The 13122-nt window shown below is 37.8% G+C and overlaps 1 protein-coding gene across 4 annotated transcripts in view; it reads right to left on the bottom strand.

Annotated features, from left to right (window-relative positions):
• Lyst (lysosomal trafficking regulator) overlaps positions 1 to 13122 on the bottom strand; it is a 165957-nt gene that overhangs the window by 17596 nt on the left and 135239 nt on the right. For all 4 annotated transcript variants that reach the window (XM_040755607.1, XM_040755606.1, XM_040755610.1 and 1 more), the window contains 3 exons: positions 12906 to 13046; positions 9199 to 9416; positions 5824 to 6054 (listed from right to left, as the gene is read on the bottom strand). In XM_040755607.1, coding sequence (XP_040611541.1) covers positions 5824 to 6054; positions 9199 to 9416; positions 12906 to 13046 — 590 coding nt within the window. The remainder of the gene's footprint in view (positions 1 to 5823; positions 6055 to 9198; positions 9417 to 12905; positions 13047 to 13122) is intronic.

Here is a 13122-nt window from a genome sequence, read left to right as displayed (position 1 = left end):
GGTAAACAATCAGGAATTACAGATGAAAGCATAAACAACAGAATACAAGAGATGGAAGGGAGAATTTCAGGCACCGAAGATACGATAGAGGAAATAGATTCATTGGCCAAAGAAAATGTTAAATCCAAAAAATTCTTAACACAAAATATCTAGGAAATACGGATACCATGGAAAGACTGAACCTAAGAATAATAAGAATAGAGAAAGAATAAGACCGGCTCAAAGGCACAGAAAATATACGCAACAAAATCATAGAAGAAAACTTTCCCAACCTTAAAAATGACATACCTATCTATGAAAGTACAAGAAGCTTATAGAACACCAAATAGACTGAACCAAAAAAAGTTCCCTCTCCACATAATAATCAAAACATTAAACATACATAATAAAATATGAAAATTAAGAGGTACAAAGTTAAAAGTCCAAGTAACATATAAAGGCAGATATATCAGAATTACATCCGACTTCTCAATGGAAACTATGAAAGCCAGAAGGTCCTAGACAAGCATTATGCAGACACTAAGAGATCATGGATGCCAGACCAGACTACTGTACTAAGTCACCATAGATGGAGAAAACAAGATATTCCATGACAAAACCAGCTTTAAACAATACATGTCCACAAATCCAGCCCTCCAGAAAATACTAGAAGGAAACCTCAAACCCAAGGAAGTCAGCTACACCTACAAAAACACAGGTAAAAGATAACCCACACTAGCAAATCCCAAAGAAGGGAAATTGGCACACAATACCACTACCACCAACAAAAATAACAGGAACTAGCAATCATAGGTCATTAATATCCATTGATATCAATGAACTCAATTCGCCTATAAAAAGACACAAACTAACAGAATGGATACAGAAACAGACTCCATCCTGCTGCTGCATTCAAGAAACACACCACAACTTCAAAGACAGACATTACCTCAGAGTAAATGGTTGGGAAAAGATTTTCTAATAAAATGGACCTAAGAAACAAGCTGGTATAGCTATCCTAATATGTAACAAAATAGACTTTTACTTCAAACTAAAAGTAATCAAAAGAGATGAAGAAGGACATTTCATATTTGTTGAAGGAAAATCCATCAAGATGAAGTCTCAATTCTGAACATGTATGCCCCCAAAAAGGACACCCACATTTGTAAAAGACACATTACTAAGGCTTAAATCACATATCAAGTCCCATACACGAACAGTGGGAGACTTTAACACCCCACTTTCAGCACTGGACAGGTCTGCCAGACAGAAACTTAGCAGAGAAATAAGGGAACTAACAGACGTTATGATTCAAATAGGCCTAACAGATATCTATAGCTCATTTCACCCAAATACAAAAGAATATAATTTCTTCTCAGCACCCCATGGAACCGTCTCTAAAATTGAGCACATACTCGGTAACAAAGCAAATCTCAACAGATACAAAAAAAATTGAAATAATATCCTGTATCTTATTAGATCAGCATGGATGGCTTAAAGTTAGAATTTAGCAACAGCACTAATTGCAGAAAGATCAGAAATTCACGGAAATTGAACAATGTTCAACTGAATCACCACTGGGTCAAGGAAGAAATAAAGAAAGAAATTAAAGACTTCCTAAAATTCAATGAAAATGATAGCACCACACCCACAACTTATGGGACACCATGAAAACAGTGCTAAGAGGAAAGTTCATAGCATTAAGTGCCAACATAAAGAACCTGGAGAAATCTCACACTAGCAACTTAGCAGAACAACTGAAAGCTATAGAACACAAAGAAGCAAACTCACCCAGGAGTAGTAGACAGCTGGAAATAATCAAATTGAGGGCTGAAACCAATAAAATAGAAACAAAGAAAACAATAAAAAGAATCAATAAGATAAAGAGAAAAATCAACAAGATAGACAAATCTTTATTCAAACTAACCAAAAGGCAGAGAGAGAGTATCCGAATTAACAAAATCAGAAATGAAAAGAGGGACACAACAACGGACACTGAGGAAATCCAGAGACTCATGAGGTCATACTTCAAAAACTTGTACTCCACAAAATTGTAAAGTTTAAAGAAAATGGACAATTTTCTGGATGAGTACCATATACCAAAATTAAATCAATAATATAAACAAATTAAATAGACCTATAACCCCTATTGAAACAGAAACAGTCATGAAACGTCTCCCAACCAAAAAAAGCCCAGGGCCAGATGGTTTCAGTGCAGAATTCTACCAGAACTTCAAAGAAGAGCTAATATCAATACTCTTCAAATTGTGTTGGTGGCACATGCCTTTAATCCCAGTGCTTGGGAGGCAGAGGCATGCGGATTTTTGTGAGTTCAAGGCCAGACTGGCCTACAGAGTGAGTGCCAGGATAGGCTCCAAAAGCTACACAGAGAAACCCTGTCTTGAAAAAAAAATTGTTCTTGTTCCACACAATATAAACAGAAAGAACACTGCCAAACTTTTTACAAGGCTACAATTACCTGATACCCAAACCACACAAAGACTCAACTAAGAAAGGTAATTACAAACCAATTTCCCTCATGAATATTGATGCAAAAAGCTCAATAAAATATTGGCAAACTGAATCTAAGAACACATAAAAAAATCATCCACCATGATCAAGTAGGCTTTATCCCAGAGATGCATGGATGGTTGGTTCAACAACAAAAAAATGTAATCCATCATATAAACAAATTGAAAGAAAAAAAAACCCACATGATCATCTCATTAGATGCTGATAAGTCTTTGACAAAACCCAGCACTCCTTCAGGATAAAAGCACTCCTTCAGGGATAAAAGGAACATACCTAAACATAATAAAGGCAATATACAGCAAGCCAACAGCCAATATCAAACTAAATGGAGAGAAACTCAAAGGGATTCCACTAAAATCAGGAACAAGACAAGGCTGTTCTCTCTATATATCTCTATATATATCTATTCAATATAGTACTCTAAGTTTTAACTAGAGAATAAGACAATAAAAAGAGATCATGGGGATATAAATTATAAAGGAAGAAGTAAAACTTTTGTTATTTGCTAATAATATTATAGTATACATAAATGACCCCAAGAGAACTCCTATAACTGTTAAACAACTTCAGTAATGTGGCAGGATACAAGATTAACTAAAAAAAAATCAGTAGCCCTCCTATATACAGATGATAAACAGGCTGAGAAAGAAATCAGAGAAGCATTACCCTTTACAATAGCCACAAATAGCATAAACTATTTTGGGGTAACTCTAACCAAACAAGTGAAAGACCTGTATGACAAGAACTTTAAGTTTTTGAAGAACAAAATTAAAGAAGATACTAGAAAATGGAACTATCTCCCATGCTCTTGGAGAGGTAGGATTAACATAGTAAAAATGGCAATCTCACCAAAAGCAATCTACAGATTCAATGCAATCCCCATCAAAATCCCAGCACAATTCTTCACCGACCTAGAAAGAACAATACTCAACTTCATTTGGAAAAACAAAAAACCCAGGATAGCTAAAACAAGTTACAATAAAGGAACTTCTGGGGACATCACCATCCCTTACTTCAAGCTCTATTATAGAGCTATAACAGCTTGGTATTGGCATAAAAACAGACAGGTGGACCAATGGAATTGAATCGAAGACCCTGATATTAATTCACACACCTATGAATACCTGATTTTTGATGAAGAAGCTAAAATTATACAATGGAAAAAAGAAAGCATTTTTAGAAAATGGTGCTGGGAGGTTGACCTGTAGAAAAATAAAAATAGGTCCATATCTATCACCATGCATAAAACTCAAGTTCAAATGGATCAAAGACCTCAATATAAATCCAACCACACTGAACCTAAGAGAAGAGAAAGTGGGAAGTAGCCTTGAATGCATGAGCACAGGAGAACACTTCCTAAATATAACTACTAGTAGCATAGACACTGAGAGCAACAATTAATAAAGGGGACCTCCTGAAATTGAGTTGCTTCTGTAAGTCAATGGACACAGTCAACAAGACAAAACAACAGCCTACAGAATGGGGAGAGATCTTCAACTCCACATCTGACAGAGGGCTGATCTCCGAAATATACAAAGAACTCTTGAAACTGAACACCAAAATACCAAATAATCCAATTAAAAAATGGGATATAGATTTAAACAGAGAATTCTCAAAAGAAACTCAAATGGCTGAAAGACATTTAAGGATTTGCTCAACATGCTTAGCCATCAGAGAAATGCAAATCAAAACAACTCTTAGATACTATCTTATACCTGCCAGAATGGCTAAGATCAAAAAACACTGATGATAGCTTATGCTGAAGAGGATGTGGAGTAAGGGGAACACTCCTCCACGGCTGGTGGGAGTGCAAGCTTGTACAGTCGTTTTTGGAAATCAATATGGCGGTTTCTCAGAAAATTAGGAATCAATCTACCAAAACCTGGAAACAACCTAGATGCCCCTCAGTCAAAGAATGGATAAAGAAAATGTGGTACATTTACACAATGGAGTACTACTCAGTGGCAAAAAACAATGACATCTTGAAATTTACAGGCAAATAGATGGAAGTAGAAAAAACTATCCTGAGTGAGGTAACCCAGACCCAAAAAAACATATATGGTATGTACTCACTCATAAGTGGATATTAGGTATGAAGCAAAGGATTATCAGATTACAGTCTACAAACCAAGAAAAGCTAGGTAACAAAGAAGACCCTAAGAAAGTAAAATAGACAAGATCTCCCGAGTAAACTGAGAGCATGGGAGTAAAGGGGGAGGGTAAAAGGGGAGAGGGGATGAGGGAAGGGAAGTGGAGAGGAGAACATGAGAGAATGAGAAGGTCAAGTTGGGGGAAGAACAGAGAGGGAGAGCAAGGAAAGAAATATCTTGATAGAAAGAAACATTTTGGGGTTAGCAAGAGACCTGGCACTAGGGAAATTCTCAAGAATACACAAGGATGACCCCAGATAACACTCTTAGCAATAGTGGAGAGGGGCACTGAACTGACCTTCCCCTGTAATCAGATTGAGGATCAACTTAATTGTCAAATCTTCATCCAGTAACTGATGGAAGCAGATGCAGAAATCCACAACTAACTACTGGGTCAAGCTCCAAGAATCCAGAGAGGGGGGAGCAACAATATGTACAAAGGGATCAAGAGCATAATGAGGAAACCCACAGAAACAACTGACCCAAGCTAGTAAGAGCTCACTGAATTCAGACTGACAGCTGTAGAACCTGCAGAGGACAAATTAGACCCTCTGAGTGAAGATGACAGTGGGTGGATTGGGCAGTTTATGAAGCTACTGGCAGTAGGTCCCTGATCTATCCTTAGTACATGAACTTGCATTTTAGAGACCATTTCCTATGGAGAGATACCTTGCTAAGCCTAGACACAGAGGGAAGGGCCTTGGCCAGGCCTCATTGTGGTGATGGGACAGACTTCTTTGATTCCCCATGGGAGATCATACTTTCTCTGAGGATCGGATGAGGGTGGGGTGAGGGGAAGGTGGGGGGAGCGGGATGAGAGGAGGGAGGAAGAACTGCAATTGGTATGTGAAATTTTAAAAAAAGTCTGTTTGTTGAGGCTATCCCTAGTAATAGCCCTTCTGTGCTCCCTGTGAATAGTTTCTGTCTGCCCCAAAATGCTTCTTTTCCCTGGGCTTGAATGACACTCTCCACATGCCACTGATGCAGCACTCACTGCACATACAGGTCATTGCTCTAGCCACTTCTGCCTGTCTTGCACTGCCTGGTGCTTATCTGTAGGCTAGGACCATTCTATTCATGTCTGCACCCCCATAGCTAAGTGAGGGGCATGGCAGGAATCCAATCAAGTTTGCTGAATTTTGCTGATGTCAAAATAACATACCGGATAAGTGATTTCCTTGATTGGTTCTCGGGTCTCTCTGAAAGCAAATTGTACTAACAAGCCAACAGCTGCTGGAAGCTCTCCTTCAATGTTGAGCTTGGCTCCAGGTCGGCTGGCATGGGCTGTGTGGAACAACTGACGAGGGGTCTGCCCATATGTTTTTATCATGGTTTCTAAAGCTCGCCTCTGCACTGGATCTTCAACTGCAGAGACATCCATGCCAAAGTATGTCTGCAGAGAAAAAAGTCAAAGAACATGGAGTCAGAAATGTGATGTTAGAATTAGTCATAATGCTAAAAGGAAAACAACTTGTTTAATTGTTTTAGGTAACAATACTCTATTTTGAATGCAAATGATTTTAAAATGTTTCTGATCAAGTTATCCTTACTGGTCTTACTAGGATCAGACAGTAATAACAAATATTTCTGATGTGTGAACAAAATAAAACATCTTGTCTAACTGGTATTAATTAGGTGTGTTTAGGAAACATTTCAAATTTAAGGCCAGAGAATGTGATAAAGTATCAAGTAAATTATTGAAGAAACTTAATGTCCAAAACAACACATGGGAAAAGGCAAAAGTGAAGTGATACTGCAATGTAGGTAAGTGAGTTCACCATGGAAACTAGCAGTGAATATGAAAAAGCACCAAGGAAGGTTCCAGGGTGAGTTATTGAAATGGCATTGTGTCTGAGAGTCTGCCCTATGTGCTTCGTGAACTTCTCTGTTATAAAGCTATTGGTCATTAGTGGTGTGCATTCCCGTGGATAGTCTAGGTTTTTGCATCTAATCAGTTACAGCAATCTTCACACATATGCATAATATTCTTACATTCTTACATGTGTCAAAATAAAATTTCCATGGCACTTCAGAAGTTAAACAACCTTCATGGTTATTCAACTTTTTAGAATACTGGTCTCAAAGACTTAGTGAAAAATATTCCAGTTAGCTGAATTACCTTGTATATTTCAGTTTCTAGGTTCAATTACTGAAAAGATGATATAAAACAATGTGCACAGGAGAGGGTATACAGAGGTTTAAATTCATAATTGCTCTAAACGTTGCATTTCAGGATCAAATATGAATGCAACTCAGAAGTTATATCTAGACCTTTGCCGTTATTTCCTACTTGATGCACTCAGAACATACTACCTCAAAACATGGTACCTAGACATATGGAGTATTTTGAGCTGAAGAATGAATGTGAGGAAGGACTCTGCCCTTTCCCTGAAGCAGGTCAGAAGCACCACACGTACCTCCATGGAGAAAAGCAGCAGCCTCCTATCTGAAGAATGATCAAGGTACACACAGAGGACATGACTCAAAAGGCCTCATTATTCGCCATTTACATGTCTTGGCCCATATTGCTTTTATTTTGCCACATACTCCATAATGTTGTACTTTCCATCAGTTCTAGTATAAAATCTCAATTCTAAGCACTTGTTGAGGGCATCCCTTCCTTGGGAATGCTCTGGTGTTAAAAAATGTTTGTACTGGGTAAGTCTTCATGTTTTCTCTTGTTAATCTGTTTTGTGTAAAGTCCCTGATAAGGAACATAAAATGGATAGAAGGAAGAAATATTTTTCCTCCTCACTCACTGCTTTTTTTTTTGTAAAACTCTTATTTGTGAATCAAATGGTAATGTTTTCCTTTTTTTAAAAAGTGCTCACCTTCACAAACAGCTTGTAGAGCCACCGTAGAACTGTTTCATTCTCCCTTCTAAGGGTACCTTGGAGGTGTCCAATGTAATTACAGAGAACAACAAACTAAAAAGATTCTATTTTTGGACCACCCTGTGGTCATGGGTCTCTGGTATAAACAAGCTCAGATGCAGAATACCTTGTAAGACTTTGGAGTGTATACTTAGCTATATTTGTTACAAACACCTTTTTTTTCAGATTGGTATCATCTACAAAGACACCACTGGAGAGTAAGCCCACAGTCAATCAATTCACCTTGCTCAATGAAGTCTGGATTAGAGCTGATCTGTGGGTTTGCACTGAGTAGTAGCATGCAGAGTTAGGAATACCTTTCTCTTTGTATTCTGCCATTTCCTCTCCTAGTACTTAGACATGACCTTTCACCCATTTCACTGGAACCTTTCCTAACACATGCAATCAGCCCACAAAACCCACCTTCTTCCTGTTACCTCTACTTATCCTAGTTACCTCTGTGCCCTGATATCCTAGCATAACAAATGTTTCTTAAGTATACACAGGAATGTAAACTAGTACATGTATAAATTAACAACTTTACTATTAGGGAATTAGAAGCTGTTTTAAAAAGGGATAGTAGTGGTCATTACAACCACAGAGAATGATACCTAATGACTTAAATATATATATATGTATATATATATACATATATATACGCACACACACACACATATATATATATATATATAATACTTAATTATTTGGAGAGAAAAAGATTTAAAAAACAGAGTTAATATTAAACTACTGGAATAATATGCAGGTATAGAAAAAAGTCTTGAAGGTGGTTTTGATAAATGATAATAACTTTCCTTTTCAAAAATATCTTCTATTAGAGACACTGTAAAAAGCTTTAACTCATTTCTCATATTTCTTCTTTTTGATAGTTACATTTTACATATTCTCTAATAAGGCTGTTTCTGTCATGAAGAAAAATGATGTTTCTCAGAAAACATAACAGGCATCTAGAGTAGTATGCAGAAAAAGGCTAACATAGCAAACTGGCCATTCTCCTTGGAAAGCTCTGCTGCCTCCTTGACTGGTGTCTGGGAGCTGGGATTTCATGAGTCTTCTCACCATTTCCTAAATGACAAGTACGGCTCACTCTACCTACACTATGCAAACAATGTGGTCCTTGCCAAACACCTGTATTCCTTCTGGGTCTGGAATTTCAGTACACATCACAAAATGGCTTCTAAGTGATCATTCCCAAAGAGACACTGAACTCTGACTCTCTAGATAGCTTCCCTGGCGGAAACCACTTCACATGCATTATAAGAGCAACTGGAGAAAGTGAACATGTTCTGTGATTTAAGGGGGAAGACAGCCATGTATGCCTTGCTTCACCCAGACTTTGTTTCCTTTGGTAAGCTATACTTTGTGTCCTTCACTGGCATAAATTAGAGCTACAAACTGAGTCCACATATTTATTTAGTAAATCACTGGCTATAAGGGTGGTCTTAGAGAATCCCTGACTGTAACATCTAAGACATTTTTAAAGAGATAAAATATAAAACTGAAAAAATCTTCTATAATAATAGTAACATCTTAGTGTCACTACCTTTGGTGACTTGGGTATTTTAAAGAAATAGTTTAACAGCCAACCTTAAAATATTGAGTTTCTAACTTACATGTGTACAAATTCTTATAAAAGAGTCACTTACAGCAGGATGGAAAACATTGATGGCTTGAACAGAAGCCTTTCCCTTTTGCTTGTAGCCGAACACTAAGTCAATCCAGTGACAGATATTCTGGGACACATGGTCAGATTCCAGTGCCTGCCGGTGAATGAGGATGAACAGTCGAGGATCATTGCGTGCCCATGGAGGAAGGTTGACGTGGTTAACTCGTTCACCATTCTGACGCACACCAAAGTCAAAACCTAAGGAAGATTAAAACATGATGTTTAACTCTACCAAGGCATGCTTCATTCAGCCCACAGAGCATAAGAGCTCTGGAAAACAGATGATACACCAACAACCCTGGTAGTTGCAGGTAGGTGAACTGCCCTACAGCAAGAATCACTGCCCATCTACTTCTTTCTATACCAACAGGGACAGGATAGATACTAATTCAAACTGGGACTTTCACCTTGACCCTTTGACCACTTCTAACAGGATGATGGAAAAGCAGGACATCAGTGCCCATGAATTCCAGTACTATACTCACCAAACTCTCCAAACACAGCAAGTGCTTAAATAGCTATTTAATTATAAACTTGGCTAAAATCAAATTAAAGCTTTGTATAAGCATTTCTAGGTTGTTGTCATTTTCATAAATTGAGTACTACATATTTAATAAATATTAATATTCTGTATTTGTAAAACCCCTTACAGAGTAGACACCACCCTAAAATGAGCTGTTATAGTATACTAGTTTTATAGGCCTGCCTTGAGTTCTTTTTTACTGATTATTCCTGGCTCAACTGAAAATGTAACACACTAGCTAAAAGGGTTCTTTTTCGTTTTGTATTTTGAGACAAGGTATCTTTGTGTAGTCCTGGTTGTCCTGGAACTCACTCTGTAGACCAGGGTGGCCTTAAACTCAGAGATCTGCTTGCTTCTGCCTTCCAAGTGTTGGGATTAAAGACATACACCATTACTGCCCAGCTGACTAAAAGGGTTCTTTGTGGTATGAATATGTGCTAGTACCCATTTCATTTGTCTGCTAGTATAAAAAATATTGAAAACAGTATCCTAAAAGAATTTGTCTGAAAGCCAGGCACAGCAGTGCATGTTTGCAATTCCAATCCTTGTCAAGCTAAAAAAGAAATGGGGGGGGTTTCTAGGCCATTCTGAACTACATAGGGAGACAGTATCTCTTAAAACAAATAAACCTCTTTGAATAGAGATTTATTTTTCTATAGAAAAGCTAACTATTATAAGCAGGATAAAAATTAAAAAGGATCTTCTTAAAAAGTAAATTGTCCATCTGGTTATGGTATGAAGTGAGTATGGTATGAAGGCTCTTCACCAGTTTATAAGCATTTTGTAATGACATGATACAAACTATAAACTGAGGGTATGTATAGTATTTGTAAGTAGGCATTTCAGGATTTCTATGGTATTGTGGAGGGCAGTGATAGGCTTGGTGGGAGGCCCGATTTAGTTAATGGTGGCCAGTGAGGCATAAAGACTGGGGAGGGACCGTAAACTCAATCATTACTTTCAGGTACCCAGGGCACATCAAAAGGAGACACTCAGAATAGATGACTAAAGGGCATGGAGAGGAATGCTCATAGGAAAAGACAGAAGCATCAGAGGAAGTTATATTTTTAATAAGAGGTTACAGGGGCTGGAGAGATGGCTCAATGGTTAAGAACACTGATTGTGCTTTCAAAGGATCTGGGTTCAATTCTCAATACCCACATGGAGGCTTACAACTGTCTATAACTGCAGTCTCAAGGGATCCAATGCTCTCTGGCCTTTGCAGACACTGCATACATGTGGTGCATACATATATACAGGCAGAACACCCATACACATAAAACAAAACAATAAAGGTTAAAGAAACAGGCAACAGTATTTCTCACCTACTATGCTTTGAGGTCTTATTTGCCTCATCAAGTGGTAGCCTGTGAGTGTTCAATTTGGATCTGAGTGGACACAGATGAACAAGAGCAGAGAAAGATGCTGTTTGGATGACAAGGCTAGTTTGGAAAAGGTCATTTAGCTTTGGTCTATCTCTCTCAGGATACTTGCCTTTGGATTCCTGATTAGCCAAATAGTATGTGAGGAAGCCCAAACCAGCCCTCTTGAAGACACATTCTGGAAGGTTTGCCATTCCCCTTGCCCTAGCTGCCCAAGCTCTAAATGCAACAAAGGACATTTGGTTGGCCTGGACTTGCAAAAACTGTGATAAATAACAAATTTATTGTTGCTTTGAGTCACTAAGTATTGGAGTTATTTGTCATAAAGCCATAAAAGGAACATACATTAGAGACAGAGAAAACAGGCAATAGATTAAAATGAGCTTCATATTAGTACTGTACAATGATTGTGCCACTGGAGCTCCAAACTGAGGTGATTTTAGATAGGCAACAGGATGAAACAGCTCCAAGGTAATCAGTAGGTTGAGTGCATTAATAATTTGCTAACAGCCTCAGAAGACAGCATACAACAACATTTTAATGTGTTTTGTCTAACACTGACTTACCTAAAGATATGTCTCAATTTCATATACTCCTAAGAGTCATAGGAAATTTAAGGACAACTCAAACATATCAGTCCCAGAGTTGACTGAGATTCAAAAGGGTGGTCAAGGTCAGTGGTCACTGGCATAGCAGCACTGGATTTTATCCTCCAGAAAACTGTTTGACTTTTGTTTTGTTTTTGTTTTTTCTTCAAGACAGTGTTTCTCTGTATTGCTTTGGCGCCTGTCCTGGAATTCACTCTATAGATCAGGCTGGCCTCAAATTCACAGAGATCCACCTGCCTCTGCCTCCTGAGTGCTGGGGTTAAAGGCATGCACCACCAATGCCCAGCCTGTTTGACTTTTGATTATTAGATAGTTCTTAGAAAGTTTTCCTTCATTGCTTTTTCTTTTTCCTCCCATACTCAGGATTACGGACATGCACAACCACATGTGGTTTACGTAGTACATGTTAGGAGAGTACAGCCCCAATTGAGTCACAGTCCTAGCCCCAGACTGTTTTATTCCCCTATTTCCTCATAAAATCATTTAGATTGTATTCATAATCAACAGGTTTCTACCTCCTGGTGGTGTTTTCCTTATTGTCAGAAAAAAAAACTAACACTGGCTTGAAATGACATAAGTATTTGGAATAAAGATTTTATCTGGATTTCAAAGAGAAAGTCATTCAGATTTTAGTTAATTTATATTTTCAATGAATTGCTTTTTACCCTTATCTTTTAATGATTGTAACTTTTATAAGCAGAAAAAAATTGTGTAATGAAGTTAAATACATGTTACAAATAACTTTAGCTAAAAACACAGTTCCCCTGGCCAGATGGTGGTAATACACACCTTTACTTCCAGCACTCAGGACTCAGAGGCAGGTGGATCTCTGTAAATTCAAAGCCAACCAGCCCTGTCTACAGATGGAATTCCCAGATAGCCAGGGCTACTCAAAGATACCCTATCTTGAAAAACAAAAACAAAAAACCAAATCAAACCGAGCCAAAGCAACCCCAAAACAACAAAAACACCACAGTTCCCTAAATGTAGACAGTCTTACAGAACATTAGAAATCCTCAAGCTCAACTCGAAATAAAATTATACATTTAATGAAGTGAGTCTCTCCTATCTAGGAATTCACATTTCAAGTCTTAGAAAAGCTACTTTTATTCCTGGAAAATTATAACTCAATTGCATACTCTTCAAAATATGCGAGAAATTATCTGTTGTGTACCTTCACGGTTCACTAGGAACTCAGGAAGATAGAAAAACTCTGGAATTAGCTCCTTCACATCAGTCATGGATTCAAAAGACGACAGGCGCCAAGTTGTGTTTGTAGAATGAAAAGTTCTGTCTGGAATGTCGAAACTTTGATCTAAAAAGAAATTTCAATAATACAATGAAAACACAAAGACTTTATTCCACTTGAAGTTTTCATAACTTTTGTTGCT

Source organism: Mesocricetus auratus, unplaced genomic scaffold (genome assembly GCF_017639785.1).
Source record: "Mesocricetus auratus isolate SY011 unplaced genomic scaffold, BCM_Maur_2.0 Super-Scaffold_100013, whole genome shotgun sequence".
Lineage (NCBI taxonomy): Eukaryota > Metazoa > Chordata > Mammalia > Rodentia > Cricetidae > Mesocricetus > Mesocricetus auratus.
The sequence above is the reverse complement of the archived record's forward strand: the minus strand, read 5'-3'. Positions and strand labels throughout refer to the sequence as shown.